The 15,385-nt window shown below is 50.9% G+C and overlaps 7 protein-coding genes across 7 annotated transcripts; 5 read left to right on the plus strand and 2 right to left on the minus strand.

Moving 5' to 3' along the window:
- Window positions 1–2,764: 2,764 nt before the first annotated feature.
- Window positions 2,765–3,896, plus strand: VFPPC_00750 (hypothetical protein; the record flags this gene model as incomplete). Its single annotated transcript, XM_022428188.1, has 3 exons — window positions 2,765–2,919; window positions 3,237–3,833; window positions 3,893–3,896. The coding sequence occupies 3 exons, from the start codon at window positions 2,765–2,767 to the stop codon at window positions 3,894–3,896; spliced, it is 756 nt and encodes a 251-aa protein (XP_022284692.1).
- A 1,445-nt stretch (window positions 3,897–5,341) lies between these two features.
- On the plus strand, window positions 5,342–5,890 carry VFPPC_17372 (hypothetical protein; the record flags this gene model as incomplete). The annotated part of the gene is made up of 3 exons (XM_022429085.1): window positions 5,342–5,499; window positions 5,573–5,812; window positions 5,860–5,890. 3 exons carry the CDS (start codon window positions 5,342–5,344, stop codon window positions 5,888–5,890), a joined length of 429 nt encoding a protein of 142 aa, XP_022285898.1.
- Window positions 5,891–6,629: 739 nt separating this feature from the next.
- VFPPC_15215 (hypothetical protein) lies at window positions 6,630–6,991 on the plus strand (the record flags this gene model as incomplete). Its single annotated transcript, XM_018292968.1, has 2 exons — window positions 6,630–6,781; window positions 6,844–6,991. The coding sequence occupies 2 exons, from the start codon at window positions 6,630–6,632 to the stop codon at window positions 6,989–6,991; spliced, it is 300 nt and encodes a 99-aa protein (XP_018148989.1).
- Window positions 6,992–7,276: 285 nt separating this feature from the next.
- Window positions 7,277–8,525, minus strand: VFPPC_00753 (ubiquitin fusion degradation protein; the record flags this gene model as incomplete). The annotated part of the gene is made up of 3 exons (XM_018280711.1): window positions 7,277–8,086; window positions 8,149–8,472; window positions 8,523–8,525. 3 exons carry the CDS (start codon window positions 8,523–8,525, stop codon window positions 7,277–7,279), a joined length of 1,137 nt encoding a protein of 378 aa, XP_018148990.1.
- Window positions 8,526–9,222: 697 nt separating this feature from the next.
- On the plus strand, window positions 9,223–10,632 carry VFPPC_00754 (GYF domain-containing protein; the record flags this gene model as incomplete). The annotated part of the gene is made up of 1 exon (XM_018280712.1): window positions 9,223–10,632. The coding sequence occupies one exon, from the start codon at window positions 9,223–9,225 to the stop codon at window positions 10,630–10,632; it is 1,410 nt and encodes a 469-aa protein (XP_018148991.1).
- Window positions 10,633–12,261: 1,629 nt separating this feature from the next.
- Window positions 12,262–12,690, minus strand: VFPPC_15216 (hypothetical protein; the record flags this gene model as incomplete). The annotated part of the gene is made up of 1 exon (XM_018292969.1): window positions 12,262–12,690. The coding sequence occupies one exon, from the start codon at window positions 12,688–12,690 to the stop codon at window positions 12,262–12,264; it is 429 nt and encodes a 142-aa protein (XP_018148992.1).
- A 211-nt stretch (window positions 12,691–12,901) lies between these two features.
- On the plus strand, window positions 12,902–14,569 carry VFPPC_00755 (glyceraldehyde-3-phosphate dehydrogenase; the record flags this gene model as incomplete). Its single annotated transcript, XM_018280713.1, has 2 exons — window positions 12,902–13,027; window positions 13,682–14,569. 2 exons carry the CDS (start codon window positions 12,902–12,904, stop codon window positions 14,567–14,569), a joined length of 1,014 nt encoding a protein of 337 aa, XP_018148993.1.
- Window positions 14,570–15,385: the final 816 nt, after the last annotated feature.

Genomic DNA, 15,385 nt, shown 5'->3' on the forward strand with positions numbered 1-15,385 from the left:
GGGCTGGGCCTCGAGACCCGAGTTTGGGATGGGAGTTGGATACAGTGTTAGAAATGTCTGGTGAGGAAACGCAGACGATGGAGATGTTTGGGTCTGGTGTGGCATGGAAGGAAGGGAGGGTGGGGAACATTGAAAGCAAACCAGACAGCAAGAGGAGAGAGCAGAGCGGAAGGCTGCACCAACTTAGCCGGCCAAGCCTGGTATGGTCTGGTGGCAACATTGGAACTGTCAAGTGAGTTAGCGATAACCAGTGAGAGCCAGCGCCGTCACAGCGCGTTAAGTGCATGCAGCAGCGCTATTGGGGCCCCTGTCTGCGCGCCCCCGCTCCGCTGATGCTTAACCTGGGTCCACCGAAACCACCTGGCCGGCCGCATATTTGATCATGTTTGCCCATCAGCCACCGCCAAACCGCCTACCCGTAGACAAGCGATGGCCAAAAATTGCAATAATCAGGTTGTCGTTCAAAGAGACAAAAAATACCCATCGCGCAGCAGCATTTCAATTGAAGAAAAGTCAGCAAAGTCTCTACCTTCAATCCAGTCCCGTCGTCTTTGCTACCGCAGCAACAGGCAGCATGCCCCGAAACTGAATGGCGCCGTCGCACAATCCCGCTCCAAGCCATCAATCATGGTCGCAAAACCACACACCTCAACATTACTGCCATCGCAATCGCAATCAAGCGACTGCAAATCCCACGACAGGGATGAACTTTTTTGGCATGGAGTGAAACCCCGTGTGACTCATCGTTTAGTATCCAAAATAATAAATCAAAAGAAATGCTGAGGGGGGTGTGAGCTGCGATATCCTTGGAGGTGCTTTCATTCCGTCAGCCCCGGCAGAACCCCATCATGATGCACCTGCGCTAAACTTGCGCACCCAACTTGTTCGCCCTCCACAGTCTTGCCACGAGGAGCTTTCATTACCAGGCTTTTGTTTGCGCTTGATAAAGACAGGCCTCTATCAAATAGATGCAGCGCAAACTACTGGTAGCAATTGCTCGGTTTCCAAGCCGAGGGAATCGGCCGATAGACTATGTCATCCGTGGTAGTTCAACTCATCAAGCAACCTCCCAACGTCACAGTGTCGGAATTCCAATGGGGACCGTCTGTGAAACTCTGTTCTCATTTTTCCATCATTCGCCAAGGGATACGTCGGCTCACAAGTGGGAAAGGGGCCCCAGCACACGCCCATCACGCATCACACCGATGTTTGCGTCTTGGTCTGGGTGGTCTGGCTGAGGCAGCGACGGCGTCATGTCAAAAGAGGGGCTGACGCAGCAAATCATCACCATGGTGGAAGAGATGCGAAAAATTGTATCTTGGCTTCCAGAAAGACTTGAAAGACGGGGAAAATTTGCGCACGTATAAACAAGACATCCGAAAACCATTGAAAGCCGTTTTAATTGCCTTTACGGTCGTGCAGCGGCTCTGTTCTCAATTTGCGTCTTGGAGGGGATGGGGTGAAGTGGTCGGGAGACGCGACGGGGGGCGCGAACTTTTGCACCATCGCTGGCCACAGTTCCACGTCCAAGGAGCGAACTCACGTGAGGAGCTAAAATGAAGGTACGTACCTGTCTTTGACCACAGACCCTCCACAGTTCGTTCGGCTCTCCTCGCGTCGTTCCTTGTTGTCGTCGGGTCTCACAACCTCGTCCCTCCATGTCGTTGAGGTGATGACTCTGAGCTTGGGAGTTTGGCGCCAGAGTCGCTCGCACTCGCACTTCTCTCCCCTCCGAGCCCCTTCAAAGTTTACTCTTTGGCACCTTGCCCAACCCTTGACTGACTAATCGCTGGGCATTGGACAATCATTCCTCCGTATTGCATCGTATCTTACACCGCCACATGGAGCCACTTGACGTCGGTGGTCAAGCGTCACATTTGTCATCTGCATCGGCACTCACATCCAGGCGAATGGAATTATTCATTGGTTGATGACGGAGTGACTGCACGGATGGTTGGTGCATGAGACTGTCGCGACTCTGGGTTTGCAACGTCAAGGAGGTTGGATGAGCATATCGCATTCTGTAGGTTTACATGGTATAGGGTGGCAATATTTTGTGACCATGTCAACTGAGATTCTCTTGCAATAATGCCCGATAGACATTCTATTTGCATATAGTGCGAACTGGCTAATAATGTTGTCTACCACTCTGCTGCATTATGGATTCGGTCATTCCCGTCATGTAATTGATCAATGCGTGTCTCGTTGCGCAACCGCTTTTTGCTGCTTCAAGCGTTTCTCCGTGAACCTAGTACGGCTAAACGCCGGGTCAATACCGGCTAAGCCCAAGCATCAGCTTCGCACTATTGCTACATGTGATTCGACATTGTCTACATGACGATATCTGAAACGATCAAAAGCAACGCATGAGATAATCCCCTAAACAGACATCGTAGTAACATTTCCGTCTTCTCCAGTCCATCGCATCACTGCAGCGACAACTAAACCGTCACAGTGTCCTCCCCATCTCGTGCATTGCATCACCTGCATGTCCGGATCATTGGTTGGTCCACTCCCCGGCCTCGGCTCAAGTTCCCCGTTTCCAACGCACGGGCCTTCAAAGGCTCATCCATCCCCCAATCGTTCTCCCCCAAATTCCGTTGATAATTATCACACTATCATTTTCTCCCATTGCTCCAGCCGGCCTCCTAACACCATCTATCCGCGACTCGGGTGTAGGACCACCACGCGACTTGCACTTACACACGTCTGTCAAGAAGTCGAGACAGACAGACTCTGACCCACTCCTTTGAGGCAAGGCACCATGAATCACAAGAATTGGAATGACCGTGCGGACAAGGACTTGTTTTTTACTATTTTATCCGTAAAAAACATTGGCGTTATCAGCGGAGGAGAGTGGACCACCATTGGCAACCATATGCGAAGCATGGGCTACGGCTTCACCAATGAAGGATGTCGGTATGTCGCTTCGTCGCGTCTGATGCCTGTGCTATGCTATGTGCAGGTTATCTTAAACGCTTTATATGTCAATGGGTTGTTCCTATCTGGGTTGAATTCGTTGTCATGCCATGCGACTGCAATTGCCATCCAGGGGCAACCATTTGTGCCTCTTTCTTGGCCTATCGCGACATGGAACACAACCACAACTTCGAGTGAAGTCGCCCCAACTACCCTGTTTTCATCAATCCATCATTGTGTATAATCAATCTCATGACAAATTGAAAATGCAATGTCAAAATAAAACGTCCATTGATGTAGACTAACACAAAACACAGACAACACTTTCAAGGTCTTCGCAGGCTTCAAAACAAGGCCGAGTCCAAGGCTGCCGCTCTACCAGAGACAACTCGCCGTGTTGACCCAACCTGGAACCCCATTACTCGACGACCAGGTCCGGGTAGAGGCCGACCTAAGAAGCTATCTGTCGGCAATGCAGAAGGCGAGTCGCTACATGTAGTACCTGGCGCAGGAATCACTCCAATCCCTATACCTGTCCCCGGTGCACTTCCCACGCCGGGCACGACGCAGGAGGCACAAACACCAGATCAAAAGCAAATACAGCAACAGCTGCCACCGCATGACAAGGAAAAAGAAGACGCTGCCACAGCCGCAACACCAGAAACTACTGCCTTGACCACGGGAACGCCGGCCACCGCTCCCACTGCAACGGAAACGGCTGACGCTACGGATGGGACTCCAATGGACGAGGATGTAGATCAGGACGCAGCGAACGCCGAGGAACCAGAGCAACATCCTGCCAAGCGTCAGAAACTAGACACACAAGAGGCAGAACAAGAACAACCTCTCGATGACGAAGCGGTCTTGGCGCTGGCAGCACATAATGGTGCGACAGGCGGTAGTTATCCAGAAGAGTATGTGTTGTCACCTCAGAAGGAAGCCTTACGCTGACCGTTATCACAGCTTTACCTAGGTAGTTGAAGCGAGGTATGACGCATATCAATAGATTTCTTCCTGGAATTCCTCACCGTCAAGTGTAAGTGCCGGAGATAATACTCAATACTACATTAAGGCAGGGCGTGTACGAACAAAGATAGGCTAGTGTATTGAGGGTCCTGGAAGAGGTGTACAGTAGTTCTTTTTGCTGTTCTTATTGTTTTTCTTGGTTAGCGAGTTGGGGCCCGCCAGGCACAGTGAATAATATCAACATGAATACAAGGCAGCTGGCAGAGCTTGTTGCCGTTTGACCGCCACCTGTAACACTCTTCTGTTTTGATGCCGGACCGTTTGCTGTAACTTCTTCTCTCTGAGCACACACGACCTTCGTATTTAAATGACCTACAACCGCTCATCTAAGCCTCTCCCACAAAACTCACAAGGCAAATCTCTTACAAAGCAAATCTCTTACAAAGCAAATCTAGCGACTACAGCCTCACAACACTTGCCACAAACAAAACCACCAACAGCAATCATGCCTGCCAAATCCAACGGACACTGGGCTGACCCAGCTTTTCTCCACGACCTCGTCGTGGCGTTCTACGAAGTCAGCATCGACGCCAACGCGATGACTGGCGAAATGCGCAAAGATATCGCCGCCCGTATGAAGAACATGCAGCACGAAGTCACCTGGGAAGGCATCCGGTGCGTCTTATTTCTCTGGTTCTCATTTCACTCCCTTCCCTTGTACTTAGTACACATATCCTGCACATGTCCCCAAGGTGCCAGTAGCTAGGCGTTCACTTTACACTCTTGCTGCATCTCACAACATACTCACCTCAACTTTCTGCGATTTTCTACCTCCACCCATTCTTCTGCCTCAGACTTTTCCCTTCAACTCAACATCTACAACATCCTTTCTTTGCACGCCTACATTGAGCCATCATTGTTATCAACATGGATCGTCAGACAATGAGGACAAAGTGGGATGAGAAAGTCCACGAGAATATCCTCCTGGCTGTGTTCAACCACGTCACTTTCACGTCTGAGCAGATATCCAACATAATGGAGGAGCTGCGAGGTCGCGAGTATACGTTTACGGAGAATGCTCTTCGGTACAGTTTCCCTTGCTTTTGGATATCTGACAGTCACACACGTTCAGATTAAACACTGCACTTTGCACTTTACATATTGTCCTTCTTCCTTTCATATGTCTTCCTCCCGCACTGCCTCACCCTCACTTACACTTTCTTCCTTTACCTTCTTCTTCCACTCATATACCTTCCTCTCACACAACCGCACCCTCACTTTCACTTCTTCCTTTACACCGTTCTTCTATTTATACATCCTCCTCTCACGCCACCTCATCCTCACACTTGCTACCTTTACATCATCTTACATTTCATCCCTACACTCTCTACCTTTACAACTTCTTACACTTCGACTCTACACTACCAACATCCCAAACCCACATGACCTACATACCATGTCTCGCCCTCCCACCACCCACAAATGGGACGCAGAGTCTCATCGTGGCCTCCTCCGCGCCATGATCGAGGTAGCCAAGCCAAACAAAGGCTTCATCACCCAGCTAGCCACGCACATGCAGTCGCAGGGCTTCCACACCACCTACAGCGGCATCAAGTAACCACTCATCTCACATCACACCCCAATTCACACACTGAAAAATACCAATAAACTAACACACCCCTCACAGTCAGCACATCCAGAAACTCCGTCGCGGCCAGGACTCTCCCCAGAAGGCGGCCAAGAGCGCCGCTTCTACGCCTACCAAGGCCACTCCCACGAAGCGCAAGGCTCGTGCCCCAAAGACCGCAACACCGGCCAAGTCCCCTGCCATTGTGGAGGACTCGGATGACGATGACGAGATCTATATCAAGCAGGACTATGACGAGGATGATGGGCCTGATGTCAAGCGCCCCAAGGTGGAAGCTAAGTATGTCTTCTGTTTCTACTCTATACGAATAGTGGCTAATTGTTTAGGGCAGAGAACACTGATGACGGTGAGATGTAAACCGTGGTAGGATTTGAGAGTGAGATGGTTGGTTTTGAAAGTGCGATGGTTGGTATGGAATTGCTAAGGGAGGAGAGATACTGAGACTAGGATGCAAACAATGGACTATTTGATCTACTTTAATGCTGCCTCGGATGCCTGTGAATGAACATCAGATATTTGTGACAACTTTGACATGTAAATGCATAATGAAAATTTGGACCTCTACCAGAAAGCAGAGCCGTCATGTACAGTCTGTGGTAAAAGTATTTGCCTCTATCCAAGTACACACTAACATATCCAAGTACACTAAGATATTTTAGTAAGTATACGCCGATATATCTCGGCATGTGTTAGCATGTAACATGATACGTAATACCTTTCTCTTGTCCAAATACTTTTAACTCCCAACTGTAAACGCCCAGCACAACTCAACCAACATATTCACAACCCCCGTTAGCACCACCTCCACCCTCACAACCGCCAGCTGCCATCTAGCTCACTTTATACTCACAGTTTAACCGCACAGCTGTCAAAACACCAGACGTCAACAGATATCAACCCAGCCTCTGTATTTACAACCTACCACTTCTTTCAACCCAACAACATCCCCCATCCTCTACACTTCTCCCTCATACATCACTGACCAACAAATCCCACTCATCGCACACAATATCAACTCACCAAACATCCAACCCATCACACAACACATCTATCACCAAAACATCACTCACCTCCCATCCAACCAACAACCAACACGATGCCCTCCTCCAAAAAATGGGACACCTCCCACGAACTCGACCTCTGCATGGCCGTAATCCTCACAGGCGGCTCAACCACCTCCTACAAATGGCCTGAAATCCACGAAATCATGTGCCACCTTGGTCACAACTACACCAAAGATGCAATCTCGTTCGTTCTCTCCACTCTACCTTATTCCCTTCATTGAGACGTCACCGCTGACAAGTACACAGACAGCACTTCACCAAGGTCATACTTCGCGGCTTCAAGAAGAGGCATGATCTTCCGGCTGGCAAGCTCGAGGCCGTGACACCAGTCAAGGACAAACGAAAGCTGGCGGATGGGGAGGAGGAATCTCCTTCCAAGAGGAAGGCGAAGTAGATGTTGGTGTGGCAATACTCGAGCAGGATAATATGGTCAGCTGGATGAAGGCATGGTGCATGGACTGCATGAGGGTATAGGGATGGGGATGAGATTTCGGGCTACTGGCATAGCTGCTTGGTGAATGGAAAGACAGGGTCAACGGAAGCAGCAAGGGTGGTGACAGGGCTTTACAGGCAAAATGAGCTACTTAATGAAATCAATTCATGCGTCTTTATGGCATCTAGTGACGCAATGATCCTGATCCTGCCCTCACATCCTAAACGCCAAAAGAAATCGAAGATATTACTTTGGACGACGGCCGTCCAGTCTGTAACCTTCACTTGGACCCTTCTTATCCGGCGCTTTGCTCTTTTCGTCCCCCTCACCCTTTCGCTTGACTGTTCCGCGCAGACTTTGTCCCTGGCCAGCAAAGTGTGGTCGCTTCGCGTCTTCCTTCTCCTGCTCTTTCTCCTCCGTCGTTTTTAACGGCTTAAACTCATACCCGAAGAAGAGCTTATTGGGTGCTAGACGTAGCGGTGCTGGTGCCCCTGTTCGGCTTTTGGGTGCAGCCGGTTCCGCAGGAACGGGTGTCGCAGGTTTGGGCGTCGAAGTCTTGCTGCCCTTCTTGGCGAGCCGCAGACCTTCGCCGATAAAGTTGGTGGGAGTACTTGTGACTGATGGAGCAATAGAGCTGTAGCCGATGGCCTGGGCCATGGTGCCTTGTCCGTGAACGATTCCTCCGACTGGAACGCCGCCTCGAGTACTGCCGGGTGTATTGGTGCCGCTCTTCTTTTCTGGCTCGACGTAGCCGACGGGCGGTGCGAACTCGACTGATACGTCCGTTTCAATCATACTGACGCCCATTTTGTCTGTTTCTGGCTTCACATCCAATACGGCAACCTCGTATATCTCGTCGTTGTACTCAAAGTTGAACACATCGCCTTTGGTCAGGGTGGCGAAGTTTCGGAATGCCCGCTCAAGAACTGCTTTTGGATCGCTAATCTCCAAGAAGTTGACTGATTGTGGCTGTAGTTTGACCATTTTGGCCAGCTCGAGTGACGTCGTTCTGATTTGAATCATATCCCCAACTTCCATACCCAACGTTTCCATCATCTGTAGTGCGATTCAGTCAGCGTATGGACAGCGAGTTACCAGTGTTTGGATATATAACTGACCCACTGGGGAATGTATGCTCGTCCTTCCTCGGCAATAAACTCCAACACACCAGCGTGGGAATGCCTTCCTTTCTCCCCGTTAATCATCTCCATCAGCAGTGGCCACTGCACGTGCAGCTTTGAAACTTTGTCCAGTGCTGATGGGGGTAGAATGATTTTTGAACCATAGTTTAGCTCGGGTCGCTCCGCACCGGGGGCCATGACGACGGGATAGCACCTGTAGTATTCATCGAATCGCTGGATTATCGGTCTTCGACCACGGGCCATATTGTAGAGATGCTCCGGGTTGGCCGGATCAAAGCCACCACCAAACCCCGGTTGAAACTGATCTCTAGTTAGTGAGGTGGGTAGAAGGGTGGAAAAGAAATGCCTACCATTGTGACGGGCTGGGCAAATGGACGATTGATAGGTTTATTGCAATGCGGTGGGAATGGTGCAGCTTCGATAATCAATCAACACCCAAGGTGGCCCTAAGTCTGGTGTGCCCGCCTCGGAAATGTAGAAGGTTGAGGAAGAGGAGCAGAGAAATCCCAGTTTGGTGCTGTTGTCAACAGTCGTCGCAGTCCAAATGTGAAGGTGATGTCTGGTCGAAGCTTGAAGTCTGGGTCTTGGGATGATGTGGGGTGGTGGTCTGGTAGAAGATGGGACCAGAAGACATTCATGTCAATGTGAACATGAAGGCAGCTCTGTGAATGACGCAGGTCAAAGTTGACATGACAAGAAAGTGGCGCCAACAAGGGACTAGGTGTGGCTCTAGCTTCAGCAGTCTTTGGGTGTAAAGGTGGCGGAAAACCAGCCAGGCGAGACTGGAGCTGGAGCTGGCTGACATCAATCATGGCTGGGACTACGGGGAGTAGACCAGTCAAAGTTCGAAGCCACAGCTTCAAAGTTACCAAACATTTCACATCGACAACACTCAACTACGCAGACAACAGCTACTCTATTGCCAGAGCGAACTTGCACTCTTTTTTACAACTAAGCCACTTCTCGGCGTGGGTTTGTGCCGTCGACCGATAACTGGCTTGCCTCGAGAACGTATCCAAACAAAGCCAAGGTCTCTTCAGCTACTGCACCATGTCGTCCAGACATTCTGCGGCGCGACCAAACCGAGCCGGCGAAGACTTTGCTCGCACTCACCACAATGAAGCAGGCGACAACGATGGAAATGCAAAGTTCGATGTCCGAAATCCATCCATATTAGCTCCAGACTCAAGGGAGGAGGATGCCATCCTTGACGCAGATGTTATAGGTGGCAGAAATGCTACAAAACGAGGTGCAGTCAACCTGGACGGCTACGACAGTGACTCAGACAACGAAACTTTCAACGCCAAGGCAGCGGGCCGCAAGAAGGGCAAAGTCGACATCAACGAACAGCTTGACAACTACGACGCCGCAGGGTCAGGTCCCGCAGCCAATGGCGCAGAAGCCGATGACGATGACGATGACGACGACGACATGTTTGCAGTCGCCGCTGAAGCGGATGCTCCCAAAGACGAAGACGATGGCGATTTTGACAAGTCTGGAAAGAAGAGGAAGGACGTCCGATTTCTCGATGCTACACAAATTGCCGGTCAGGATCACACTAGTAAAAGCGGCGGACGCATAAGGCTCGACGACCAAGAAAGTGAAGACGACGAGGTGGAAGCACAGCTGGCAGCACAGGAGGAGGACGTGGACGAGGAGGTTGGAGCAGGTGGTCTGAAGCGAAACGCGCCTAAAGTGGAAGCATTCAACTTGCAGGCTGAAATGGAAGAAGGCCAGTTTGATCAGTCTGGAAACTATGTACGCAAAGCTGGCGACCCAGATGCTGTGCACGACAACTGGCTAGACGGCCTGAGCAAAAAAGATATGAAGAAGGCTGCTGCTGCGCATGAGAAACGTGCCGCCGAAGCGCGTCAGCAACGACTCCAAGAAGCTGAAGTTCTTGCATCTGACCTGTTGAAGAAGCTGATTCTGCTGTTGGAGCCTTCGGAGTCGCCGCTCGAGGCTCTGGCCAGATTGGGTAAAGGTCAGACAAAGACTAAAAAGATTCCCAAATGGAAACTCAAGAAGATGAACAAGGGCGCCGAAGACATGGAGACGGACACCACGGATGCTACCCAAGACCCTGAACAGACCAGAATCAAGGAATCTATCAATTCCATTACAGACGCAGCTGACAAATTGCTGAGCCGTGACTACGAAGAGGTTTATGACCAGGATCGCGAGCTGTTAATACGGGCATACCGGCGCGAGACCGGAAAGGATTGGGTTGAGCCTGCATCACGGCATCAAGACATCCAGCAGGATGCAAATGTTGAGCCAGTGCAGCAATGGGAGTTTCGGTGGACAGATGGCCGTGATGGAGGAGCGAAGCAAGGACCATTTGACAAAGCGACCATGAAAGCATGGCAGGACGCTGGCTATTTTGCCAAGGGCATTGAATTCCGGCTCGTTGGCGGCGATGATGACGCTTGGACAACGGAGGCGACTTTTGCGTCGTGATTTTTATACGGGCCGAAAGTGCCTGGCGTCATTCGCTGGTCTTTCACCCCCGAGAGCGCAGGACCGCGTCTTGTGTGTTGAGAATGAGGCTGCAAATCCTACCTGGCAGCCAGCCAAACAGCAGGAGCACGAGCCACATTGAAAGTTTCTGCGGATTCGTCGTCTACTATGTAGGAGTAAACCTGCGATAGTTGCACACGATGGTGGAGACATTCGATCAAGAGCAAGAGTAAGCAAAAAGGGCCAAGAGGCACAACAGTTGGCCAAGCGGGCTACAAGAACATCTTCCCGATGCCACAAGTTGAATCGGCATGTGCGTGCCCCGGCACAAGTGGATATTTACGATTGAAAGCTTCCGAGGAGCTTGTATCCCATGTAGACGAAGCTCGGGACGACGAGAAGTTGGTTCCTGGTGTTCCCGAAACTGCCCCGGGCGGACGCGGTTGTGGGCGGCTCTGGGGTTATTGCAGCCGTGAAGCTCCGGAAAGATTGGGCAAAACGGGCCAAATAGCCAATGCAGATGAACGATTTCCCGCTATGCATCCGAGCCGCACCCATGCGATCAGAGGGGGCCACCCCGGAATCAGATTGAGGCCATCGTGAAGCCGTTCCATTGCTGGGAGCGCTTGGCTTTGCTACGATTTTGGACCAGAAGAGACCTGTCTGTGGACGTGCCTGTTTTTCTCGCACCTGGTGCCTGGTTGACTCAGCAGCAAGTCGTCACCGCGACCGGAGGCACGTTTTGAGTGATTTATCATAGCTATTACTGGATACATGGACTGGACAACGACCATATCTGTATGATAAGGCCAACTGGTTCTACCGCGGCGGTACTTGGCGCTGGGCGGCGATAACCGGGAGATGCGGGTACCTTTAATGTTAATATTTTTTTTTTGCCTGCCAGCGTGACAAGACAAAATGCTTGTTGAGTGAATGACCTGAGTGAGTGAGAATGCTAGCCAGACCAGGCACTAACAAAGAATTACCCTACCAGTACGGAGTACTAGACCTGGGCATGGATCCGGAGGCTGTGACGTCCCCGCTGCATCCGTAAAAAAGACGCATTTGATCGGGCTGAGTGTGGAGCATGCAATCAACTTGACTTGAACAGACAACACTTGCATGGTTTGCAGCGACATCAGTGGCTGGAGCTCAATGGATTCCTCACCAAATTACTCCGTGGATACAGTATTGTATGCTACGCGATTGTATAACTGAAGCAGAACGGCTGGCGAAGTCTAGCGTCGAGGTGCATGCAGAAGTGGCGGTTGACCAGGATGGGCCACTTACAAGACCATGGTCATGACATGAGGCGAGACGGAGCATATTTGATGGCGGGATTTGATTTGAGTGTCCATGTCTATTTGAGTCTGTAGGCGGCGCAGCTGTCGGACCACAGCGTCATTCGGACATGGAGGGAAGGGAGAAGAAAATGGGAGGCAACATCCCGATAGCGGATGATGGGACGAGGTTGCATATAGATGGGCGTGAGGCGAAGGGAGACGAGGCAAGATGGCAATGGTGATGACTCTGAATAAAGGCGAAAAAGGTGTCTGCGCCGACAGCAAATTGCTCACCGAAGTGGCCGGTAATGGTGTGATCTGAATATATTAACTTTTGCTGTATTAATCATAGCAGCCGATATATTGGCGGCAAATGCATGACAATTGTCTGACGACGTGAACCAGACCACCAGACACTAGACATGTTCCAAGATGTGGCACAGGGATCAATGATTGCAGCAACCATCAACCAGCAACCAGCAGCATTGAACCCACCGGACTTGACCAACTTGGCTTTGCACCTTGACGTCTCCGATCCGACCAGACCAGACATCAACTGCCTGCTCAAGTGGTCGATGTCTGGTCCGTTGCTGGTTGACCACACAGACCAGACCAAACCAGACCAGACCAGACCAGCAGACCAGAGTGGCAGACTGACCAGACTGGACCAGACCAGACAGGCGCATTGGATCTGAGCACTATTTTTCTCCCTCCTTCCTTCCCTTCCCCTCCAAACTTTCTTCCCTTTCCTTTTCCTTCTCCCTCCATCATACATTGTTCTTCAAGAACTTGACCATTTTCTTTTCAAGACATTTACTTCGGTAAGTACTTGCTTGCAGATGCATTTGATTGAGGAGAGCTCGAGCATCGACTCTAGCTGCTTGCTCCTTTACATCTACACCATCTTCACCCATTGCACGACACAGCTTAGCTCAGCCCAGCTCCCATACTGACGTCGAAGCTCTAGCTCTCTCCAGACAACCACCATGACTGTCAAGGTTGGCATCAACGGCTTCGGTCGTATTGGCCGCATCGTCTTCCGCAACGCTGTCGAGCACCCCGAGATCGAGGTCGTCGCCGTCAACGACCCTTTCATCGACACTGAATACGCTGTGAGTAGCTTTCCAATTTACTCCTCACTTGTGTCGTCCTTGATATGACATGATGGGTGCCGCAGTGCCCGGCTGGTCTTGGCTTGACCTTGGCTGGGCTGTTTTTTTTTTGTTGCCCCTCCCCCTCCTTCCTTCCTTTCCACGCATTTGCCTTTTGCCCCTCCTTCACAACGCAACGCTATGCACGCCCCAACACACACTTGTGTCTCAACATTGCGGCCGTGGCCGGACAGACTTGTTGCCCCACGACTGCCTGTTTTCGGTCGCCAGTCTGGTCTGTGCCTGTGACAGCTGCATGTGGCATGCTTTCTTACTACGCTTTCTTACTACCCCTCTCGACACAATGCAGATAGATGAGCTTGAAACATAGTTCGCCGGAGCTCAATTGTTGACTCGCATTGTCGTTTATTTTAATTTGTGAAACACGATGAGCTAGGACTCGATATAGCGCTGTGACTTGTGGTCAATTGCACTTGTTGGTCGATGATGTGCTGCGCAATCGCAGCTCAATCGTTACTGACTGGTTTGCGAGAAGCTCATGATTGGCAGCTCCATTGCATTTCTTTCAATCGCTCAAAATAGCCTTGTTTCGCATGCAATTCCTTGAATACGGCCTTTTTTGCTGACTATGATTCCTTCTTTTTCGCTGCTTAGGCCTACATGCTCAAGTATGACTCCTCCCACGGCGTCTTCAAGGGCGACATCAAGAAGGAGGCCGATGGTCTCGTCGTCAACGGCAAGAAGGTCAAGTTCTTCACCGAGCGTGACCCCTCTGCTATCCCCTGGAAGTCTGCTGGCGCCGAGTACATCGTCGAGTCCACTGGTGTTTTCACCACCACCGACAAGGCCAAGGCCCATTTGGCTGGTGGCGCCAAGAAGGTCGTCATCTCTGCTCCCTCTGCTGATGCCCCCATGTACGTGATGGGTGTCAACGAGAAGACCTACGACGGCAAGGCCGATGTCATCTCCAATGCTTCCTGCACCACCAACTGCCTGGCTCCTCTCGCCAAGGTCATTCACGACAAGTTCACCATTATTGAGGGTCTTATGACCACCGTACACTCCTACACTGCTACCCAGAAGACCGTCGACGGTCCCTCCGGCAAGGACTGGCGTGGTGGCCGTGGTGCTGCCCAGAACATCATCCCCAGCAGCACCGGTGCCGCCAAGGCTGTCGGCAAGGTCATCCCCGACCTCAACGGCAAGCTCACTGGCATGTCCATGCGTGTCCCTACCGCCAACGTTTCCGTTGTCGATCTGACTGCCCGCATCGAGAAGGGTGCTTCCTACGAGGAGATTAAGCAGGCCATCAAGGACGCTGCCGACGGTCCCCTCAAGGGCATTCTCGCCTACACCGAGGACGACGTTGTCTCCTCCGACATGAACGGCAACACCAACTCCTCCATCTTTGATGCCAAGGCTGGTATCTCCCTCAACAACAACTTTGTCAAGCTGGTCTCCTGGTACGACAACGAGTGGGGTTACTCCCGCCGTGTCCTCGACCTCCTTGCCTACATTGCCAAGGTCGACGCCGGCAAATAAATGCGGCGCTTAATCCTCAACAGAAGCTGACCAAGTCCTGCGAATCCCTGGGTCAGAAGGATAGCTTTTGGCTGGTTTAACCCCTGGCACTTCTGGCTCCGGCCCAACGATAAGAATGGCCTGGAAATGAACACCCAAAAAGTCTCTGAAAACCAATTTCGAGTTTGCACTCTGCAGCAGGGGGGGCTAAAAACTGTTTTGTTAATGAAAAAATGAACAAAAATATCCCCTGGAGATAGTATGGTATAGTATGGTGGAGCCAAGGAGTGTATATAGCTGCTTGACAATAGATCGACTGTTTCCATCTGATCCGGGTAGCGTGACACAATTCGAGGCGATGTGAACAAGTGCCACTTTATAAATGACTGTGTCCCCATCACCGACCGAGGATAGTACAAGACGCATGTATGGCAAAAACACGACACACAACCTATATATTGTGGCGTGTCAGGTTGTTCATCCACGCCATCCACAGGTCAAGCGTCAAGTAAAGACCCGACATACAATCACCCGCATAACAATTATTTTCATAATCTTAAATTCATCTCATCTACAGCTACATGGTTTCATCATCGCCACACCATATTCCCCACCATCGCTTCACAGCCCATTGCAAAACGGAAAAGAAAAGATAACAAAAAGATCCAACGACACCACACCAAATCATACCATTGGCAGATGACGTTGCGAACCGAAACGGACCGGGATATCATGGTACAAGAAAGAAGATGAGGCCTGATGATAAGAAAAGGAAAAAAGAATACAAGTGGATGGCTTTGAAGGCGAACACCACACTGTGCAGATGTGGCTTTGTGA

Source organism: Pochonia chlamydosporia, chromosome 1 (genome assembly GCF_001653235.2).
Source record: "Pochonia chlamydosporia 170 chromosome 1, whole genome shotgun sequence".
NCBI lineage: Eukaryota > Fungi > Ascomycota > Sordariomycetes > Hypocreales > Clavicipitaceae > Pochonia > Pochonia chlamydosporia.